We start from the raw sequence: 24567 nt of genomic DNA, 5'->3' as shown, positions 1-24567 counted from the left end.
CACTATGAAGAACTCTTTCTGGTCACTGCTGTTATTCAATATAATACCACTGTTTATAAGATTTTATATTGGGCCTGGGGATGTGGCTCAAGCAGTAGCACGCTCGCCTGGCATGCGTGCGGCCCGGGTTCGATCCTCAGCACCACATACAAACAAAGATGTTGTGTCTGCCGAAAACTAAAATAAATAAATAAATATTAAAATTCTCTCTCTCTCTTCTCTCTCTTTAAAAAAAAGATTTTATATTTACAAAATACTGATCTTTTGCTAAAATTATTTCTTGAAAATCATAAAGAAAAGAGAAATATCTAGGCCTTTGTTTTTTGTAATGGCTTGGTAAAAATGCAGTTCAGCAGCTTCACCTATGTTTTATGTAATCCAGAGTTTCATGAAGTATCTGTGGAAGTTTTTAAAGAGACAATGGATGTATTTAATTCATTACTGCCCTATGTCTACCCATGGTAGGTTTGGATTCTGGTAGTTGGAAAAATTTCTTAAGTTTGACAATTATTCTTCAAAGTCAATGTTTTTCACATTGTGAGTTGCCATTCATTAATGGGCTGTAAATTCAGCTTAGTGAGTGGTGAAAAAAGTTTTTTAAAACATTGAGAAAAAAATAGAACATTAAGCAGACTTTCATACTAGAGTAAGTATGGTTTTCAGGAGCCTTTAAGTTGTTTCTTTCTACTGAAACATATATGTGTATACTGGTTTGCAACTTAAGACGTAATTTTACACTGGGCCATGGTAAGAAGAGTTTCAAAACCAGTGTTTATCAGTCATATAAGTAATTAATATACCATGTTCAGTATTTAGAGATTAATGTTGAGATAGATAAAGTCCAGATCATTATTTGTAGACAGATTTGATACCACATGGGTCCTTCTATTGTGGCCTTCTGTAAACATTGTAAGGTCAATATTTTAGTAATAAAAATCTGATGTAGGTTATAACGGGTATTTAATTGAGTTGGGAAGTTATTAGAGATACTCTTGATTCTCTCTGATATTAAAGTGGTCCTGAAGCATATGGAGGTGTGATTTCCAAAGATGGCTTTGTGACCCCTACCTTTGTCTGTCTCTGAGGTATCTAAAGGTAATGGACATGGAAACAGAAGTAGTTTTAGTTTTGTCTTTGCTACTGCTTGTATGATGGTGAGAGTGAACCTCAAAGGACCTGAACTTTATTACCTACAAATTGAGAGCTTTTAGATTATGTGACGTTTAATATTTTATCAGGATATTTAACTCTCAGTCTACCCAGTAGTTACGAAATTTCAAAACAGAGCTAATTTCGGTTAAAATATACATATGTTCTATGAAACGTGTAGAAAGAACCATAAAACTGAGTGTTCACAAAATCAAACAATGATAAGGTGTTAGCAGGACTGAATGAGGTCTGGCACCTCCAAATATGTGATAATTTCCCAGGTGCAACTAAGATTAGTACAAATGCCTTTTTTGCTGTCCTCTACTTTTAGTCCAGGCAATCTAACACACATTGGACATTTAGTAAATATTTGTTGAATGAGTTCACATTGTTTTTGGTGCATAGCTGTGAATTATGAAATAAAAACTTTGTAGTGGACAGTTTATTTTTAAAATTTTTTATAGACATTTTATTTTTCTAATTTTGCATTATAGTCATGCATAATAGTGGGGTTTGATGTTACATATTTGTACATGCATACAAGATAACAATATAGTTTGGGCAATATCTTTCCCCAGTATTTCTTGTTTCTGCCACTTCTCCCTCCTCCTGGTCCATTTCCTCTACTCTGGTGTTCTTCCTTTGATTTACATGAGATCCCTTTCTCCCACCTTTTTTCCTCCAGAGCTTCCACATATGAGAGAAAATGTACAACCCTTGACTCTCTTGAATTTGACTTATTTTGTTTAACATAATGTTCTCTAGTTCTATCCCTTTTCTTGAAAATGACATATTTTCATTCTTCTTTATGGCTGAATAAAATTCCTTTGAGCATATATAGCACACTTTATTTACTTCATATTTTGACAGACATTTAATTTTTTAAAATCTCAAAATGCTTAGTATGACTCCAATTTGCAGATGATATTTACAGCTGAATGAACACACAGACTATGAGCAGATACATAATAGAGAGAAAAATATCTCTATTTGTTATTTTTTTGCCATTGGGTAGTATATACCACATTTTATTTCTCCATTGGTGGACATCTAGGCTAGTTCCATAGTTTGGCTATTGTGAACTTTTGTGAACTTTGGTGTTATAAATATGGCTATGCATGTATCATTGTAGTATGGTGACTTTTTTATCTCTTTAGGATAAATACCAAGGAGTAGTATAGCTCAGTCATATGGTGGTCCAATTTCTAGTCTTCTGAGGAACCTCCATACTTATTTCCATAGTGGTAGCACTATTTTACAATCCCACCAACAGTGTAAAAAACAGCTAATTTTTTTTTTTTTTTTTTGGTACTGTGGATTGAACTCAGGGGCACTCGACCACTAAGCCACATCCCCAGCCCTGTTTTGTATTTTATTTAGAGACAAGGTCTCACTGACATGCTAGTGTCTTGCTTTTGCTGAGGCTGGCTTTAAACTTGGTGATCCTCCTGCCTCAGCCTCCAGAGCCACTGAGATTACACCACTGTGCCCACCCAGAAACAAGTTAATTTTGGGGAGCTGGGGATGTGGCTCAAGTGGCAGCGTACTCGCCTGGCATGTGAAGGGTGCTGGGTTCGATCCTCAGCACCACATAAAAATAAAATAAAGATGTTGTGTCCACCGAAAACTAAAAAAATAAATATAAAAAAAGATGTACAACTCATCCCTGCTAGGAAATGAAGGAATACATGAGAGTTCTTGAAAGGTTAGAAGCATTAATGTATATTGAGTTTTTTCTTTTTGTTGAAACTAGATTATGTTACTAATGCTTGAACCTTGTTAAGAATATAGTGTTTAGAAAGACTTAGTTTATCCATTAAGTCAGAATTTTGTAATTCAGTGATCTGGTGATGTGAACTTTTCTAGTTCATTGACTATCCTGTACTCATGTAAGGGAAATCTTTGTTTCTTTTCTGTTGAATATATCAGCATTGTGTCTAGATAATTGAGGACAAGGATATCTTTGGGCCTTAATTTTCCATTCTCTAAAATGGATGAGATTGACTGATCCTCAGGGTCTCTTACAACTTTTAATATTGTCTTGAAACTTCAATTCTTTGATCATCTTTTCAGCATTTTCTAATATAAAGAACTTTATTTTGCACTACTAGGCTGCTTTTATCCGTGATGAAATGATGCCCGGAGAGTGGGATGTTTGTGTTACTTCTTATGAGATGGTGATTAAAGAAAAGTCTGTATTCAAAAAGTTTCATTGGCGATACCTTGTCATTGATGAAGCTCACAGAATAAAAAATGAAAAATCTAAGGTAAGTTCTCAATATCTTTATTCACGTTTTTATTTATCTATCAGGTTTATTCACTTTTCTGTATTTGAAATAAAAAAGTAATGGAAGATTGTGGTTTTATTCATGAAAGGTGAATGAAAATCAGTTTTTAAAATGGTTTTAAAGTCTACATTTATTGACTACAAGACAGATAAAACTTAAGTATAATTTAATTTAAAGAAAATTAGGTGTTCATTTGCTGTGCCTCCTGTTACAGCCTACTCTGTAATTGTACAATATTTTAATATTGTTGTAAGAATATTTGGTGTACAAATGTCCTTTGCATTGACTTATTTTTTATTGAGGAGCTACCTTGTGTGTAATCATGTGGATTAGAAAAAAAGAATTTCCTGGAATTATCTGACTTGTGCAAATTAGAGTGTGGTGTTAACATTGAAAAATATCAATATTTCTTGCCATTCAACTCCATCAACAGTAGAAAAAACTTCAGTTATTATGATGAGCCTGTGTTTGGATCACTGGGCTACTTTGGGAGAAACAGGGACAGAACTGGAGCAAAACCACCAGGTGGATCATACTAATTTCAAATTGGAACTAATAACCTGATAAGAGGACACATGTTAGAGAATAATTATTATTTAAGTGTATTATAAAAATAAAGATTTTTGTTAAGATTACCATTACCATTCTTTTATGTTTTTTGTCATAATTTTTGTGGTCTTAAATTTGGAAAGAGCATAAACAGTGTCTGGGAAAATGAGCTTAATTGTGGTAGTGAAAAATTGTGACCAGGTCAAATTAGAATTTGGCTAGGTATGTAAGTGAATGTGGTTAGTGGGGAGAAGGAGATTTTATTATATAAGGTGATAGCCTGGATTCCATGGAGAAGTTCTGACTATTTTCTGGGGATTGAACTGGAAAAAATAAATTCTTCAAAGTAGGGGAGGAGTCTTAAGTATAAATACTATCTGCATTCTTTCAGCATAGAAATGCCTAGAATATTTTGTTGAGTTGTGCTTCACTGCAGGAGTGTTGCCTGAACTAGGATATTTCCCCATAGATAATTAATTTTTGAATTATACTGTATTCAGAAAACATATTGGTTAAATAAAGTATAACCAAATGTTGAACATTACAACAAATAAAACAGCACTTATATAAGTCTTATTTTTCTAGCTTTCAGAGATTGTTCGTGAGTTCAAGTCAACTAACCGCTTACTTCTAACTGGAACACCTTTGCAGAATAACCTGCATGAACTCTGGGCATTACTCAACTTTTTATTGCCTGATGTCTTTAATTCCGCAGATGTAAGTGTAAATTATACTTTTTTGGGGGGATGGTGCTGGGGTTGAACCTAGGGTCTCGAGTATGGTTATATGTACTCCTATCCCTCATTGAGCTACATCCTCAGTCCCAAGCCATCTATTTTAAATATATTTTTCTGTTGTTCACAGATACCTGTTTTCAAAGTGTAGAATATAGATTAAAATTCATAATTCTTTTTCATTTGTAATTCTTTACCTCTGTGTGTTGGTTTTTCTCAGGGAGAAAATTCTCAGGTACCAAATTTTAAAATGATGGTATTTAGGGAAATACTTTCTCTTGAGATTAACTTGCCTGTTCAACTTTGCCTATATCATGTTGCTACCACAACTTACGATATAAACTGAGTTCAGAATAGTACATTCAACATTTTATTTTAATTAAGTTGGGGGACTTAACACATATTTCTGTGTACGATGTGTCAGAAGTAATCTTTTTCGGAAGGTTTTATTACAATTATACAAAATAGTGAGAATCATTATGCCATAATTGTACATGCACATAATATAATTTCAACCATCTTATTTCTCCGTACCTTCCCTTGATTATTGTAGGTATCTCCTGCATTCTGCCTCTCTTAGCAAGTAGATTCATTCTCTTCTCAAAGAGAAGAGGCATTGTAGGCATTAACATTTGGTGAGTGCTAAAGAGCTTATAACATGTGATTTAAAAACAGTGTATTTACAAAACACAACATTACCACAGGGCAGCAAACTGAATCAAGTGATTTAAGAACTTTGGAGCTTGATTTTTTTAATTCTTAACTCCTATTCTTTTAAACTAGATATAATATTACTACAGTATGGGAAAGTCTAATGTTTTTAAGGAAAAAATTTGTTGACCAAGTTTCTCTAAAATGGGGTCCAAATTTTGTAACCGTTCCAGTATTCTACCTATTTCAGAAGTAAGTAATTGACCAAGTTTCTCTAAAATGGGATCCAAATTTCGTAACCGTTCCAGTAGTCTACCTATTTCAGAAGTAAGTAATACTGACCAGCACAATTAACACATTTCTGGGATGGGGTTGTGGCTCAATGGTAGAGTGCTTGCCTAGCACATGTGAGACACTGGGTTCAATACTCAGCACCACATAAAAATAATAATAAACAAATAAAAGTTGTAAAAATGATTTTAAAAAAGAAGTAATACTGGCCATCACAATTAATGCATTTCTGGGCTGGGGCTGTGGCTCAGTAGTAGAGTGCTTGCCTAGCATGTATGAGGCACTGGATTCAATACTCAGCACCACATAAAAAATAAATGAATATAATGCAAGGTATTGTGTCCATCTATAACTAAAAAAATTAAAAAAAAACCCAATGCATTTGTGAAAGTACTTTTAAAGTGAATTATTTCTGTATTGACTGCATAAGAACTCACGGTAATCTAGTTTATTTAAAGAAAACCTGTGTACTTATTGCTGAATTTTTATCCCTCCACAGGACTTTGATTCTTGGTTTGACACTAAAAATTGCCTTGGTGATCAAAAACTCGTGGAAAGACTTCATGCAGTAAGTAATAGCAGACAAGAAAATTAATGAATTACATATAACTGAGCCAGGAAGCAAACTGCCATAGAATCTGAACTTTTGGGTTTGTCTTTTGGCTCAGTTTCATTGCTTCTCTCTCAGTCTTGCTGATAGCTTCTTTGGCTAGCAAACTTCACTATATCCTCTGCCTCTGCAAAATAGCTTTTTTGCCTTGGTCTCTTCTGTGATAGTGCAGTCTTTTCCAGTAGAGGCTCTTTACTATCTCATCTCCATAGGTCCTCTGGATGGCATCAGTATTCTCCTGGTTCCCCAAGGCCAATCCTTCTTCACCTTCATGTATAAAACTCTTCCCTTGAAGTTCAAGCTATCTTTCAGTTTCACACTATACCCCTTCTCTTCTTTATCATTTATCAACAGGTAATTCCCTTACATTCATTGAACACCAGTTTTCTATTCTTCGATAGCAACGTCATATACTTCTAGGTCTTTAACTCATGTTTATGTCTTTTGTACCTGTTCGATTACCTTACAGAGACCTCCCATCTGTGGACCCCTGCTGCTTCTTCCTATGTATCAACCAATTCTGTTACAGATTTTAAAATCTTTATTTATTTGTTTGTTTTATGTGGTGCTGAAGATCAAACCCAGTGCCTCACAGGCGCTAGGTAAGCTCTCTACCACTGAGCTACAGTCCCAGTCCTCTGTTATGGATTTTTTATGTATCCATTAATAAGCCCATTTTATGTAACTTGAACCACTCTTTTTTTTTGGCCAGTTCTCCCAAACATATTTGCTCCCTTGACTGTCTTTCATACCTGCCCCCCCAAATTGTGAATTGGAATAATGTAACTATCTCTTTGTCTTCTGGGTTTGATTTCTGCTACCAGTTATTAACAGAGTGACCTTCTTCATACTGGGCTTTCTCAATATTGATAAAGAAGTTTTTTACAGCTCTACAGATTGAAACTGCTGTGATTTCATGTCCTCTAACAAATTGGGATTTCATGATACTGGTGTTTCTTCAACATGATCATCTATGCTCTAACAGATATTTCAGACCTTTCCCAGTCTCCTCAAGATTTCTATCCTACATATCTCCTGCCTTCTGCCTCTCTTTGCAAGTAGATTCATTCTCTTCTCAAAGAGAATATGGAAATCATTATGTAAGAACTCCTTTAAGGATGTGTATCTTTCAAGGATGTCTACATATGTGTTAACCTTCTCAGGTCAGTGAATAATTCTTTTATGTGAACTTTGGATCTCACCTCTTCTTGTTTCCTTATGGACATTTTTCTGCTTCCTTAAGGTCTTTCCCCCCCACTGATTTATCCTTTCAATTGACTAAATTTTCTACCTTTCTCTCTATATTAAATGGAACACATAAACCCTATATGATATGTCCCTTATTAAATAAAAACCCAGTGTTACTGAAATAAGCCTGTTTTGCCATCTGCACAGTAAGCCCATCATTGCAACAATGAATTTTGCAAAAGAGAAGGAGTTTATTTGCAAGATGGCTGAGCCCATGGATGTAGAAGACCCAAATCTCAAATCTGCCTCTCTGAGGATGGGTTTTGGGAATATTTGTGGGATAAAGAAGCAGGGTATTCTGAGGTGTGGGGAAAGGTGATTGGAGGTTAAGTGATCAATGGTCTGTGCATACATAATCAGACTTCTTGGCTCTTCAGAGGACCCATGGTCAGAAAACGGTGGAATTATAATAACCTGAAGGTAGAGTTTTGGGCCTCCTGATGTCAAAAGGTCACCCATTGGACACCAGAACAGGCTCAAGTGAAGAGTCAGTGGTTTTGACAGAAGCAGCTTTCAACTGGAAAGTAACCTAGACAACCATTATCACCATAACTCGTGTATCTACAACAAAGCTAGTGGGACCCTAATAATACATGGCTGTGTCTCTTGGCTGGTTAATTATCAAAGTTAGGATTTTGTCCTCCCATGGAATCTTGGAGACTGAGGCCTTATTTCTTTGATGGTTACATTCTTGAGAATGGCTGTCAGGTCCTTGATAGATACTTCTGAGTTGCAGAAGACATATATTTACAATTGCAAGTCCTTCTTTTAGTAAATGCCCAGTAGATGGGTTGTAGTCCATTGGGCCAAGAGCTCAGTTTTTCTAATCCCACACCCACCTAACCCTCACATAAATATATGACACTGCTCTCTGATTCTTATTTCTTTGATGGCCAACCTTCTTGAAAGAGCAGTAAACCTCTTCCTCTCCATCTATACTACCTAATCTCCTATTCACTCTTAAACCCATTGACCACTGGTTTCAATCCATTCCATGCAGTTGAAACCTATTTCACAGTCTTTGTTTTTTTCAACTACTGAGCCACATCCCCAGCCCTATCTTGTATTTTATTTAGAAATAGGGTCTCACTGAGTTGTTTAGCAACTCGTTGTTTGACTTTGAACTCTTAATCCTCCTGCCTCAGCCTCTTGAACCACTGGGATCACATAGTCTTTTGAAGTGACTTTCCAGAGTTTGAATTAAGGGTATACCTTTTGGTGAGTATCTTGGCTTTTCTGTAGTATTTGGTATTGCTAACCACTCTTCATGCTGAAAACTCTTTCCTGCTTGGTTTCCCTAGAGATTTACTCCCATAGTTTTACTTTCTGCCTATATACTGGTAACTACCAAATTGACCTCTTATATCTCTTTCCTGAGCTGTACAGTATCTTTCCCTTATTGTCACTTTTGTTTTCTGTGATTTCAGTTACCCACAGTCAACCATAGTCCATATATTAAGTGGAAAATTCTAGAAACAAAAATTTTGTAAGTGTTGAGAGCCACATTCACATAATTTTTATTACAATATATTATTATAGTAGTTCTATTTCATTATTGTTAATCTCTTACTACACCCAATTTATAAATTAAACTTTATTATTGGTATGTGTGCATAGGAAAAAACAGTTTATATAGGATCCTGTACAATCTGTTGTTTCAGTCATCACTGTTTTGGGGAATGTGTCTTGGAATGTATCCCCTGTGGATAACAGGGGATTATGTTCTTTCTCTCTCTCTCTTTCTCTCTCTCTCTCTCTCTCTCTCTCTCTCTCTCTCTCTCTCTCTTTCTCTCTTTCTTTCTTTCTTTCTTTCTTTCTGTACTGGGAGTTGAACCCAGGAGTATTTACCACTGAGCTACATTGCCAGTCCTTTTTATTTTTTAGTTTGAGGCAGGGTCTCCCTAAGTTGCTGAGGCTGACCTTGAACTTGTGATCCTCCTGCCTCAGCCTCCTGAGTTGCTGATACAGGCTGATACCACCAATGCCCAGCGGGGCTACTACACTTTTCATATTCTACTACCTTCTGAGTCTTTTTGCTGAAAATATCTTACTCCTCATAGTCTCTCTTAGATAAGGTTAAGAACCCCAAGCTTGAAACCAGAAGTCTTATTTTTACTCTTTTCCTTATTCCCCATAGATCTCTAAATAAAAACAGCTATAGTTTATTGAATGTCTACCATGATAAATCTCTACACATGTATTATCACAAATTTCCACAGCAGCCTTGGAGATAGGTATCAGTATCCCCTTTGTAAAATACTTAACTTTATGCTAACCATAAATATTTTTTGGATGAATGAGGAAACAGAGTTGGGAAAATTAAAGAACTTGAACAGATTTGTTACAGCTAATCAGGAACTGAATTGATCTTAAAGTTAGCTTAGTTTGGCTTTGAATTCTGCTTCCACTAATTAGCAAATGGCTTCTATGAACTTATGAAAATTGAAATAATCACATTTACCTAGAGATTTATTTTAAGGATTAAATACTATATAGAAAGTTCATGGCTCCATGTCTAGCACATTGTAGGTAGATATTCTGCGGTTTGGAACATTGTTATTTTCTTTTGATAGTATCTGTCTTCCATGTGTACACTTTTTTCTCTTTTCATCCAGACTTCCTTAACATTGAACCATTTTTTTCTGCTTTTATTTGTTTAAATACTTTGAACTGACCAGCATTTTGATTTCATTTTTGGAGAATCTTTGATTAGAACTCTTGATCCCAGATTTCCTCTCAGGTTAAAAAATCTTATCATATCACAGCAGGTTTTTTTTTTTTTTTAAACAAGTTCTTCAGTGCTTATTCAATAGTCAGTAGTCTTATTGTCTTAATTTTTAATTTTTTTTGCCATCAATTATGACCATCTAATTTAGGTTCCTTATTTCTGGATGATGCTGGGAATTGAACTCAGGGCCTCATGAATGCTATCTACTCCCTCTTCCACTGAGCTATAACCTCTATTCTGATTTTCTACTTGGCTATTATTTGGTTGGTAGTGTTTATAATATTATAAAATGGGAAGTAAATTACACATTAGAGTGTTGTTAATAAGGTGCATAGTTTTAATATTTAACACTTAATACATTTTTTTAATGAAATCTATCATGTTTTAGGTTTTAAAACCATTTTTGTTACGTCGTATAAAAACTGATGTAGAAAAGAGTCTGCCTCCTAAAAAGGAAATCAAGATTTACTTGGGACTGAGTAAGATGCAACGAGAATGGTGAGCTCTTTTATTTCCATTATCATTTATTTGTGTATAAAATTTACTAAAAATTATCTTTGTAGTTATTTAATTATGCCTTTAGTTCAAAATTACATTTTGTATTTAAATGGTAAGTTTTGTAGTTCATATACTTTAATAGAAGACAGATAAATATTTGATTTAACCCTTGGAAAGAGTAGTGGTTTTGTAGTCTATAAATCTGGGTTTGAGTCCCATTTGTTTCTGCTTCATAGCTGTTTAGCTTGGGTAAGTTAAATAACCTAAGTGATCTTTCTGTAAAATGGAGATATTAATACTTAGCTTATGAAGATGATGTTAGGATTGAAGGGGGTATTGTTATAGGTAGATTTGTTGGTTTCCTTTGCTTTCCATCATCAGTGAAAATAGTAATAACTATAATAATGATGGAAATGATGATTAAAACAATGATTTTGGATAAAGATGAAGATGATGATTAAAACAATGATTTATTACAAAAAAGAGAAGCTTGAATGGTTTGATAAATACAAGCAAACAGAAATTGACAGGGAGTCATAAGGAATTATAAATAGAACATGTTAATAATAGTTTTGCTAAAAGAAGTAAATGTTGCTTATTTAAAAACTAGAGCATATATAAAATATATAATTATATATCTACTATACAAGCCAGTATGAAGAGAGATTCTTTGAACTCAGACCTAAGATTGAATTTTGCTTTGTCCCTTGCTGTGGCCCTGAGTAAGTTATTTAACTTCTCTTACCTGCCTGAATTTCCATCTGTAAATGGGCATGACATCAGTAGATACCTTAGAGTTATGAAGATTTAGTAAGATCATTCACTCAACACCCTTGACATAATACCTGGCACTTAGTACAAGTTTGCTATTATTAAATACTGGTCAGGTATATACATAGGTTTCTTTTTTCCTAAGTGAAGTTCTAGAAAAGATAATGCAAAATATTTCCAGGAACAGAACAACAGCAACAAAAGACCTTTAAAGACAGGTATAAGAAATTGAGATTATAAAATTTTTAGTGCAAACATGTTTTTTTTTTAACTCAAGTAAAAGTTGGATGCCAGTTTTCAGCCAATATTGTAGTTATTGAGTAACCATCAGATATAATTCTCTGAGTAATTGTCACCTGAGGGAAGTTGTTGGTAATAATGAGTAAAACAGGAGAAGGATAATATAGGTCTGTAACAAACATGGGTTAAAATGTTCAAATCTTGGTATTGCTGATATTTAGTCTCAAATCAAATCTTTTTTTTTTTTTTTTTTTCGGTTCTGGGGCTTGGACTCAGGGCCTTGTATATGGTAGGTATGTGTTCTATCATTGAACTACACTCCCAGCCTCAAATTAAATCTTGTTGTTTTCTATAAACAAAAACTGAATCTGATTGCCAAAGGAACATTTCTTTATGACATTAACCGTTCTAATAATGGATGATTAATTATAGTTTAAAATTTTAGGTATACAAAAATCCTGATGAAAGATATTGATGTTTTAAACTCTGCTGGCAAAATGGACAAGATGCGACTCTTAAACATTCTGATGCAACTTCGGAAGTGTTGTAATCATCCATATTTGTTTGATGGTGCTGAGCCTGGTCCACCTTATACCACTGATGAGCATATTGTCAGCAACAGTGGCAAAATGGTTGTTCTGGATAAACTGTTGGCCAAACTCAAAGAACAGGGTGACTAATGAATTTTTATATTACTTTGGAATAAATTCATATTAATTATTTGTATATGAATAAAATTTTCCATATTTATTCACTCAGAACATTATTGAGTACTTAGTATTTGTCAGGAATTGTCCTATAGACTCAGTGTTCAGAGATGAATAATAGTTTCTGCCATGGAGAAGCTCATAGTGTAGTGAGGAGGAGCAATTTGTTGTGATGAGTGCTATAATATGTTGAGGAACTGGGAGTTGGAAAGTCTTTACAGAGATGATGTTTGATGTGAGTGCTGGAGAAAGTATAGGAGTGAGCTATTAGTAAAAGGAGGGGAAGAGTTCTCTAGGGCAGTGAATCAGATGTGAAAGAAGGAAAGTGGGAGAGCTTATGGTATTTGGCATTGAGCAGCAGCTGGTGAAATCTGGGAAGATGAATGGTACCACATTATGGAAGACCTTTAGGAGTTTAGTCTTTTTTATTTTAAAGGCAGAGGGAGGGTCATAGAAGATTTGGCTGTGGCAAGTGAAATGTTAGACAACCTTGGAAGCAGTGTGGGGGATCTACTGAGGATGAAAGACCAGAACCAGGAGACTAGTTGGGAGACTATTGCGGTTGTCCTGTGAGAGATCATGTGGATCCATTGCTTATCATCAGGACAAAGTAAAGGTGGGCTTTAAGTTATTTTAATGTGTAGAGCATGTTTGAAGACATTAAAAATGCCTAACTCAACAAATGCCTAATTCTGTGTAGCATCCCTTGATGGTATGTATTTAGTGGAGTATTTATGTGCTGTATGTTTATATTGTACATAGTAGTTAATTAAAAAAATTTTGTAGTTGTAGATAGACAGAATGTCTTTATTTTATTTGTTTATTTTTATGTGGTTCTGAGGATCGAACCCAGTGTGTTACGCATGCTAGGCAAGCGCTCTACCACTGAGCCACAACCCCAGCCCATATAATAGTTAATTTTATTTTTGTAACTTTCAAGTTAGTTTTTACACCTGTTGTGTAACTTTTTTTTCAACAAAATGTTTCAGGTTCAAGGGTTCTCATTTTCAGTCAGATGACTCGCTTGCTGGACATTTTGGAGGATTATTGTATGTGGCGTAGTTATGAGTATTGTCGACTGGATGGACAAACTCCACATGAAGAAAGAGAGGTGAGGAAGAGAAAATAAAACAAGATTTCAAAAACCAGAGTTCAATTATGCAGTGTTTTTCATCATTAGGTAGTTTTGAACTTTTGCCTTTTCTTTAACTAAGGTGCATTGAATTTCTCATTACCATCTCTCTGGCTTTCAACTTGGTGTCTTTTCTATCAACTCTAAAAAATTATTCTTTCTAAGGTCTTCAAAGACACACTTAGCTAAAGGACACTACACCATTTCATCCTTATCTCCTTTAACTCCTGCTACCTGTGACCCTTTTTCTTGCGGGGAATAGGGTACCAGAGATTCAACTCAGGGGCACTTGACCACTGACTCACATCCCCAGCCCTATTTTGTATTTATTTAGAGACAGGGTCTCGCTGAGTTGCTTAGTGCCTCGCTTTTGCTGAGGCTGACTTTGAACTCAAAATTCTCCTGTCTCAGCCTCCCAAGCTGCTGGGATTATAGGTGCATGCCACCGTGCGTGTTCTATGATTCTTTTGATTATTGTTTGTCAGCTTACTCTCTGACCTCTGATTCTTTGTCATTTTCTTCTCTTGATCTACTAAAGGAGAACTTTGTCATTTATGAGTTTAACAGTTGATATTTTACTGGTTTGTGAGCAACCTTAAAACTCATGGAATGTAGTCATCTGAAAGGGAATAAACTTGGCTTTATAGAGCTTTTGTAAAAATGAAATATGACAGCATAGGTATAGTTGTGTATCATGAATTTTGAATGTTGGGACACTAAAAGGTTTGTGTGTAGGGTTAAGTTGCTTAGTAAGTCTATCTAGCACCCAGTATCTTTCTCAAATTTGGAAATTCTTATAGGTTTTTAGATTATCCCTCACAGATTTCATGGGTTCAATGAATTTTACATCCTTTGAAGCACTTTTTTGGGGGTAGGTTTTGATAATTTTATCTTTTATTTCCTGTAATCCTTCAGGGTTTTTTTTTTTCCTTTGGCTTCTGTTTTAAGACTATACTTATGTTCTGGGTTTGATGCTGTTTTTTATTTTTATTTTTAGTTGTAAATGGACACAATAACTTTATTTTATTTGTTTTTATTTTATGTGGTACGAGGGATTGAACCCAGTGCCTCACGCATACTACGCAAGTGCTCTATCACTGAGCCACAACCCTAGGCCCTTGATCTTGGTTTTGTGTTATAGGGGAAAATTCACTGAACTTAGTTTGAGAACATCTGAATTTTAGTATCAACACCACCAGTTTGCAGTGTGGGTAAGCCATGTAATTCTCTTAGCCTCTGTATCTTTAATTATAGCGTAAGGATAAAATTAACACTTAGGCTTTTTATTTGACAATATTGTTGTGAGAATCAGTTGATATAATAGGTTCAAACGTAAATTTGAGTAACTTTTTTTGTGGTGCTTGATTGAAGCTGGGCCTTGAATTGCTGGGCAAGTACTCTACTGCTGAACCACATCCCCAGCCCACACACAGTTTTAAACTGCATATTGTAGTATATGCTGCATGCTATGAAATTGAACACAGGTCTTTCTATATCTCAGTTTCAGGACTCCTTTTCAGGCTACAAGAACTCTCACCTGCATCTCTCTCCTTCCATAGCAGCACTAGCACTCTGTCTCTGCGGGTCTCCTTATTGAAGTCAGTCTTGAGCATAGAACAGTGTTCACAGCAGCACACACACACACCATTTTCACATTAAGGGTTTTCTGCTACCTACTGTACAGAAACAATTGGGTTAACATTTACACTTGGGGTCATTTCAAATCTTATATTATTCCTTGCCCTATAGTTTTTAATTCCCTGAGGTGATAACTTGAAGCCTACGGGACCTTTCCTAATTTATTCCTGACAACCAGTTTCTACAAACCTACATTAAGCATAGCCCCTCTAGTGCCATTCAAGATGATCCTTCTTGCAATAATGAAGAGGATACCAAGGCAGAATAGTAGGTACTTTCTGACTTCAAGTAGCCAATTTGTACTCCTGACCAATCTCTCTATTCATTACCTATTCCTGTCCCAATTTAGTTTTTTTTTAAATTGAAATAATGTTCTCCCTTTAGAGACTGAATTATGTGTATTGAATTTATTTTTTTTTAAATTTAAATATAGCAAAGTCAGAGATACTCTTTATTATTGGAAATGTCCTCCTTTCCCATTGTGTTGTTGCCTCACCATCATTTCATCTTTTGTCCTAATAAAGGGAAGACCCCTTTGGACTCCTTACTCTGATTGTTTGCCAACTGAGAAGAAGTACATTTTCTCAGTAATTCTCAGATTTTCCCTTTCTCCATTATTATAGTTGAATTCCAGTAGCTAAGCCTCTGGTCATCCTCCAACTTAATTGTCCTCCTCACTTTTATAGGGAAAGAAACTAACATTTGTCAAGCAACTACTATAAGCTAGGCAACTTAAAGTTCCAATTGAATTCTCTCAGCAGCCCAGGTGAAGTATTGGGATAATTTTCTCCATGTGAAACTATGTCTGAGAGGTTAAATACTTGCCCAGAATCACAGATGTAATAAATGGTAGAGTTGTGATTCACACTCAGGTTTTTGCTCTTTGCTCTTCATTAAGGTACTTCTCACTACACCATGCTGCTTTTTATACTGCCCCTTTTACCTTCTCTGCTGACTGTGGAAGCAGGAATCACTTTCTCTGCCTACAACTTTGACCACAACAGCCCATTCCTTAAAAAAATACCTTTCTACATTTTGTGATTATACACATAATATATGAATGCTGAAGGAAGTTTGGAAAATGAAGTATTTCTGGCCACCCTTTTTATGAGTATATGGTACATATAAGTAATTGATATCATACTATACATATTATACATAAAGTTCACTACCCTGAGTCTTTTTACTCCATATTATATTATACTTGTCTTTGTCAGTAAAACTATTATAAAAGCCAGTTAAAGATGCTATTTCATCGTCTGCATGTACTATAAATAATGTAACCCCTTATTGTTTATTATTTAGGTCATTTTCAATTTATTGAAAGTACTGCTATTGTAAGTACTGCTGTAGTGAAAGTCCTTATACTTAAAACTTAGATCAAATCTCTATTTTATTAGGATAAATTCCTAGAAGTGGAATTGTTGAGTTAGTGGGTATGAACATTTTTAAGGGTCTTGATGCACAATGTCAAATTGCTTTCCAGAGGTACTAATTTTCACTCGAAGCAGCAATGTATGAGAGTGCCTGTCTCCCGGCCCACTTATCAACATTGAATATTATCATTTTTAAGCTTCAAAAATGGTATTTTATTAGTTTGCATTTATTTGGCGACTAGTGAGATTAAACATATTCTTATACTTTTATCCATTTTTATTCTTTGAATCATTTGTTCGTTTTAGGCTTATTTTTCTATTGGAATCTTGATGTATTTCCAATTTGTATGAGATGTTTATGTAGAGGATACTAACATGCTGTTAACTTCTAAGATTTTTACTGTCCCTGGATTTGCCTGATTTTCCTCATTATTTACCTATTTATTCCTTGTTATCATACTGAGAGAAATCTTCTTGCCTTGCCCTTTATTTATTGCTCTCATTCTATTTCTAAACTTTCTTGGTTGATTTCTAAGCTACACTTTTATCAATCCTTCATGTGCTAATGGGAATGAAGTTGATATTTCTGTTGATATTTTTGCCCCCAAATATATTTTAGCTTTTAGTCAATTATGACATTCACTATTGTTTTAGAATGTAAATAAATTATTACTAGCTTAAATTTATCTATGTCATCATTCTAAGTTTGTCTCTATTGGTATACGCTTTTAGAAATTAGGGAATTCATTTATGTTATACATTTTCTATAGCCATTCACAAAGTACAGTATTTAGAAACATGCTTAAATGAAAATGGAAGAATATTATTAAGTATATTCATAGAGATTATTATAAAGTATATAAAATTTCTGTATCCATTTTAAAATGTTTGTTTCTCAAGACTCTGGTATTATAATTTGATTTTTTTCTTTTTCTGTTCCTTTGTTCTTCAAAAAAGGAAGCAATAGAGGCCTTTAATGCTACTAATAGTAGCAAATTCATCTTTATGCTGAGTACCAGGGCTGGAGGTCTTGGAATTAACTTGGCAAGTGCTGACGTGGTTATTCTCTATGATTCAGACTGGAATCCACAGGTTGATCTACAAGCTATGGTTAGTATTTTTTAATGAGGTCATGAATTTATTTTTAGTTTTTTGGTGGTATTGGGGATTGATTCCAGGTCCTGTGCATGCTAGGAATGCATTCTACTACTGAGCTATATCCCTAGCCCCAAATCGGGAATTTATTATAGCTCAGAATAGTATTAGTATTTATATAGGACAAATATGTTATTTATCATTAAAGGGTAATGATTTGGGGGAAGTTTTGTAGGAGTTAGATTATGCTAGGAAATAAAGTTACTGTGCTAATTGAAAAAAATAAATGAAAATAAATACACTGAAGTTTCAACTACAGTATTTGTCAATTTTGTCTTTTATCAAGAGACAAAAACGACAGTCTTTTATTAGTATTGGGAGGTTGGATTTTAACTTTCAAAATAAGACAATTGGAGAGAGAAGGTAAAAAGGAATGAAAGGAATATATTCCAGAAAAACATGCACTGCTTAAGGACACCATTCAAAAACTATTTTACAACTGTTTTTAGGAACCTATTTTTCTGACCTTTCATCATGACATTAAAGGAAACCCTTTTGATATTTTAGTTTCATTTATTGAACTAGAGCTACAACTTCTCTCAATATGATACACATTTAAAGATAAAAGACCATAATTTCAGAAGTTAAAAGATGCAAAATTGCTAAAATATACATGCAAAATCCCAAGAAGAAATGGAATAATGGGCTAATGCTTCTTTTTGGAGAGTGATGCTTGTTTTTTGAAAGTCATGGGATAATGCTTCTATTTGGAAGCGATGCAAAGTGGTTTTTGCTTAGAAGTCCTTCCTTTTATAATAGAAAATTAAAAAAATACTTAACCTTTGGGATATTTAAATCATTATGCTGAGTCAGGATCATCACTACTTTAGCATGGTATCAGCCTACATGTTTGCTATAACTAAAATGGATTAGGCTCCAGTAAGTTACAGCATTTCTGTACTAAAAAACCTAATGGTGATAGCCCTTCATTTCCTTAAAATTGTTAAGAGTATAGCAGGTCTTTTAGTACTTATACTCTAAATGTTATCTAGAGTGTCTAATGTCTTATAGTAGGAATCTTTTTATTAGGATCGAGCACATCGAATTGGTCAGAAGAAGCCAGTACGTGTGTTCCGTCTCATCACTGACAACACTGTTGAAGAAAGAATTGTAGAGAGAGCTGAGATAAAACTGCGACTTGATTCAATTGTTATACAACAAGGTATTTATATGAATAAACTTAATTAGGTGATTTTTGCTAAAACACAGTTTCCTTCAAAAGAGATCACTAGTAATAAAGGTTAACCAAAATTTGAAAACTTAAAGAAAAAAATCAATTAAAAATGCTAATTGAAATCTTCCTAATTGAAACCCTTGCATTTGACATAAGGATTAGTTAAATATTACTAGTTTATGATTAATAGAGTGCCAATAGCATACCTTTTAAAGTACTGGATATTATTTAGCAGATAAAATGTCTAGTTTCTAAAGGTTTTAAAAAGTGTATTAGAGGATACGTTTCCTTTCAAAACAAAGTTTGGATATAAAAAATGTTTCTGTCCTTCTGGGTTTTAAATGAACTTTACAGAAGGAAATTCATAGTGAAATAGAAAGTATGGTAGAAGAAAAACTTATAGGTTATTCATTAAACAAACACCTTTAAAACTCATGTTGTTTTTTTTTATAAAGCTGCTGCTTAATATATTGTTTACATAATAGTGACTGATTTTAACTATTTTGTTTTGAACTAGGGATTGAACCCAGGTGTGCTTAGCCACTAAGCCATATCCTCATTCCTTTTTTTTATATTTTATTTAGAGACAAAGTCTCAGGAAGTTGCTTAGGGTCTCACTGAGTTGCTGAGGCTGGTATTGAACTTGTGATCCTCCTTCCTCTACCTCCATAGCCCCTGGGATTACATGTGTGCACCACTGCACTCAGTTGATTTTAACTATTATACAGTGCTTTCTTTGAAATATAACTGATAGAATTTAATTTTAATTTTTTTATTAGGAAGACTCATTGACCAACAATCTAATAAGCTTGCAAAAGAGGAAATGTTACAAATGATACGTCATGGAGCCACTCATGTTTTTGCTTCTAAAGAAAGTGAACTAACAGAGGAAGACATTACAACTATTCTGGAAAGAGGGGAAAAGAAGGTTAGTTAAGATAGCATCTCATATCTATAATGGATTGCTTTAAAACCAATGTATTTCTCACACTGTATTTGCATTGTACTGAACTATGTGTTTAAAATAACTCATGTACTCTTTAAGAACTTGTAGATTTATTTCCAGGGACAGATTAGGCTTTTATAATATTTTGCTGAAAAAGACTATATTCCACAATGTAAAATTAAGTGACCTATGGAAAATAGTGCTTACTGAAAACCAAGTATATTTTGTGTTTAGTAACATGTATAAGGACTCAGTTTTTGCAATTAATTAATCTGATACATTATGTTAATTGAAAATCTTTTTTGAAAACTATGAGTGAGATAGTATAGCATTATTTGTTAAAATATCACAAATTATTTTCAGAGTATCACAATTTTGTGTTTAATGTGTGTTTTTATTTTTTAATTTTTTATCTTTATTTTATTTATTTTATGTGGTGCTGAGGATTGAACCCAGGGCCTTGCATGTGCTAATCTAGTGCTCCACTGCTGAGCCACAATCCGAGCCCCTAATGTGTGTTTTAAAAAATTATGAGTAACTTTAAGTGTAAGCCAAAGTAGACAGAATAGTATAATAGGTTCCCATGTGTTCATTACTCATTTATAACATCTGTCAACCAGTCCTGCCCTATTCATATTTCCAATTCATTTTCTTTTTTCCTGGATTATTTTGAAGTAAATCTCAGATATATCGTTTCAGTTATAAATATTTTACAATGTATTTCTAAAACATAGGGTCTCTTTAGAAACTTTAGTATGTAATTTTCCTACCTTAAAACCCTCAATAATTCTTTATTAACATCAGTTATCTATTAAATAGTAAATTTTCTTTCATTTTTTTATTTTTATTTTTAAAATTTTTATTTACTTATTTTTTTACATGAGCTCTCTTATGATTATTTTTTGCATTGCAATTCTTAATACACCTTTATACCACAATTTATCATATCTCTGTATTCAAGATAAGTTGACACCAAATACACATCTTCATACATGTATTTTGTATAACGATGAGGGTCTCCTTCCACCATCCATGCAATTCCCCTTCTCGCTCCCTTTCCCTCCCACCCCTCTTCCTTATCTAGGGGTAATCTTCTTCCCATGCTCTTCCTCCCTACCCCATTTTGAGTCACCCTATTATATCAAAGAAGACATTTGACATTTGTTTTTTTCGGGATTGGCTAACTTCACTTAGCATAACCTGCACTAATGCCATCCATTTCCCTGCAAATGCCATGATCTTATTATTTTTTAGTGCTGAGTAATATTCCATTGTGTATAAATGTCACATTTTTTTTATCCATTCATCCATTGAAGGGCATCTAGGTTGGCTCCACAGTTTAGCTATTGTGAATTGTGCTGCTATAAACATTGATGTGGCTGTATCCCTGTAGTATGCTGTTTTTAGGTCCTTTGGGTATAGTCTGAGAAGAGGAATAGCTGGGTCAAATGGTGGTTCCATTCCCAGCTTTCCAAGGAATCTCCATACTGCTTTCCAAATTGGCTGCACCAATTTGCAGTCCCACCAGCAATGTATGAATGTACCTTTTTCCCGCATCCTCTCCAGCACTTGTTGTTTGTCTTCATAATGGCTGCCATTCTTATTGGAGTGAGATGGTATCTCAGAGTAGTTTTGATTTGCATTTCTCTGACTGCTAGAGATGATGAGGATTTTTTCATGTATTTGTTGATTGATTGTATATTCTCTTCTGAGAAGTGTCTGTTCAGGTCCTTGGCCCATTTATTGATTAGATTTTTTGTTTTTTGGGTGCTTATCTTCTTGAGCTCTTTATATACCCTAGAGATTAGAGCTCTATCTGATTTGTGAGGGGTAAAAATTTGCTCCCAGGATGTAGGCTCCCTGTTCACCTCACAGATTATTTCTCTTGCTGAGAAAAAACTTTCCAGTTTGAATCCATCCCATTTGTTGAATCTTGGTTTTAATTCTTGTGCTATAGGCGTCTTATTAAGGAAATTGGGGCCTAACCCCATGTGATGGAGATTAGGGCCTACTTTTTCTTCTATTAGATGCAGAGTCTCTGGTTTAATTCCTAGATCCTTGATCCATTTTGAGTTAACTTTTGTGCATGGTGAGATATATTCAATTTCATTTGTTGCATATGGATTTCCAGTTTTCCCAGCACTATTTGTTGAAGATGCTATCCTTTCTCCATTGCATGTTTTTAGCACTTTTGTGTAATGTAAGGTATTTGTAATTTTGTGAGTTAGTCTCTGTGTCCTCTATTCTGTACCATTGGTCTACATGTCTATTTTGGCGTCGGTACCATGCTGTTTTTGTTACTATTACTATTGCTCTGTAGTATAGTTTAAGGTCTAGTATTGCTATACCACCTGTTTCACTCTTCCTTCTTAGAATTGCTTTAGCTATTCTGGACCTCTTATTTTTCCAGATCAGTTTCATAATTGCTTTTTCTATTTCTATGAGGAATATCATTGGGATTTTGATCGGAATTGCATTGAACCTGTATAGTGCTTTTGGTAATGGCTATTTTAATAATATTAATTCTGCCTATCCATGAGCAAGGTAAATCTTTCTATCTTCTAAGGTCTTCTTCTATTTCTCTCTTTAGGGTTCTGTAGTTTCCATTGTATAGGTCTTTCACCTCTTTTATTAGGTTGATTCCCAAGTATTTTTTTTTTTTTTTGAGGATATTGTGAATGGGGTGGTTGTCCTCATTTCCATTTTAGAAGATTTGTCACTGATATACAGGAATGCCTTTGATTTATGGGTGTTGATTTTGTATCCTGCCACTTTGCCTAATTCCTTTACTAATTCTAGAAGTTTCCTGGTGGAGTTTTTTTTTGGGTCTATTAGGTATAGAATCATATCATCAGCAAATAGAGCTAATTTAAGTTCTTCTTTTCCTATAGTAATTCCTTTAATTTCTCTTCTCTGTCTAATTGCTCTGGCCAGTGTTTCAAGAATTATGTTGAATAGAAGTGGTGAGAGAGGGGATCCCTGTCTTGTTCCAGATTTTAGAGGGAATGCCTTCAATTTTTCTCTTTTTAGAATGATGGTGGCCTGAGGCTTAGCGTCGATAGCTTTTACAATGTTGAAGAAAGTTCCTGTTATCCCTAGTTTTTCTAGTGTTTTGAACATAAAGGGGTGCTGTATTTTGTCGAATGCTTTTTCTACATCTATCGAGATGATCATATAGTTCTTATCTTTAAGTCTATTGATGTGATGAATTACATTTATTGATTTCCATATGTTAAACTAACCTTGCATCCCGGGGATGAATCCCACTTGATCATGGTGCATGATCTTTTTGATATGTTTTTGTATTCGGTTTGCCAGAATTTTATTGAGGATTTTTGCTTCTATATTCATTAGAGATATTGGTCTGAAGTTTTCTTTCTTTGAGGTGTCTTTGTCCAGTTTTGGAATCAGGGTGATATTGGCCTCGTAGATTGAATTTGGAAGTACTCCCTCTTTTTCTACTTCCTGAAATAGATGAAGAGTATTGGTATTAGTTCTTCTTTAAAGGTCTTGTAAAACTTGGCTGTATATCCATCAGGTCCTGGGCTTTTCTTGGTTGGTAATCTTTTGATGGCTTCTTCTATTTCCTCACTTGATATTGGTCTGTTTAAGTTGTGTATACCTTCCTGACTCAATCTGGGCAGCTGTGTTAAAATCAGGCATGATTATTGTGTTGTGGTCTATTTGACTTTAGGAATTTATCGATGTTTTCACTATCTTCTGTTTTATTAGAGTATAAAGTTTCAAAATAATTTCTAATTATCTTCTGTATTTCTGAAGTGTCTGTTGTGATATTGCCTTCTTCATCATGTATGCTAGTAATTTGAGTTCTCTATCTTCTCTTTATTAGCATGGCTAAGGGTCTGTCGATATTATTTATTTTTTCAAAGAACCAACTTATAGTTTTGTCAATTTTTTCAATGGTTTCTTTTGTTTCAATTTCATTGATTTCAGCTCTGATTTTAATTATTTCTTGCCTTCTACTACATTTGCTGTTGTTTTACTCTTCTTTTTCTAGGGTTTTGAGATGAAGTGTGAGATCATTTATTTGTTGTTTTTTTTCTTTTTTTAAGAAATGAACTCCATGCAATGAATTTTCCTCTTAGTATTGCTTTCATAGTGTCCCAGAGATTTTAATATGTTGTGTCTGTGTTTTCATTTACCTCTAAGAATATTTTAATTTCCTCCTTGATGTCTTTTGTAACCCATTGTTCATTCAGTAGTATATTGTTCATTCTCCATATGATGTAGGAATTTTTCTTCCTTATTTTATAATTGATTTCCAATTTCATTCCATTATGATTGGATAAAATGCATGGTAGTATCTGTACTCCTTTGTATTTGCTAAGAGTTGCTCTGTGGCATAATATATGGTCTATTTTTGAGAAGGATATATGTGCTGCTGAGAAGAAAGTATATCCACTTGATGTTGGTTGATATATTCTATATATGTGAATTAAGTCTAAGTTTTTAATTGTGTTATTGAGTTTTATAGTTTCTTTATTCAACTTTTATTTGGAGGATCTGTCCAGTGGTGAGAGAGGTATGTTGAAGTCTCCCATAATTATTGTGTTGTGGTCTATTTGACTCTTGAACTTGAGAAGAGTTTGTTTGATGAACATAGTTGCACCATTGTTTGGGGCATATATATTAATGATTGTTATGTCCTATTGGTGAATGGT

The 24567-nt window shown here is 34.2% G+C and overlaps 1 protein-coding gene across 3 annotated transcripts in view; it reads left to right on the top strand.

Moving 5' to 3' along the window:
* Smarca1 (SNF2 related chromatin remodeling ATPase 1) overlaps positions 1-24567 on the top strand; it is an 83011-nt gene that overhangs the window by 12586 nt on the left and 45858 nt on the right. For all 3 annotated transcript variants that reach the window (XM_077106302.1, XM_077106300.1, XM_077106301.1), the window contains 9 exons: positions 3261-3416; positions 4572-4703; positions 6162-6230; positions 10637-10746; positions 12203-12429; positions 13454-13575; positions 17568-17720; positions 18795-18927; positions 19719-19867. In XM_077106302.1, the coding sequence (XP_076962417.1) occupies positions 3261-3416; positions 4572-4703; positions 6162-6230; positions 10637-10746; positions 12203-12429; positions 13454-13575; positions 17568-17720; positions 18795-18927; positions 19719-19867 (1251 nt within the window). The remainder of the gene's footprint in view (positions 1-3260; positions 3417-4571; positions 4704-6161; positions 6231-10636; positions 10747-12202; positions 12430-13453; positions 13576-17567; positions 17721-18794; positions 18928-19718; positions 19868-24567) is intronic.

Source organism: Callospermophilus lateralis, chromosome X, assembly GCF_048772815.1.
Source record: "Callospermophilus lateralis isolate mCalLat2 chromosome X, mCalLat2.hap1, whole genome shotgun sequence".
NCBI lineage: Eukaryota > Metazoa > Chordata > Mammalia > Rodentia > Sciuridae > Callospermophilus > Callospermophilus lateralis.
The sequence above is the reverse complement of the archived record's forward strand: the minus strand, read 5'-3'. Positions and strand labels throughout refer to the sequence as shown.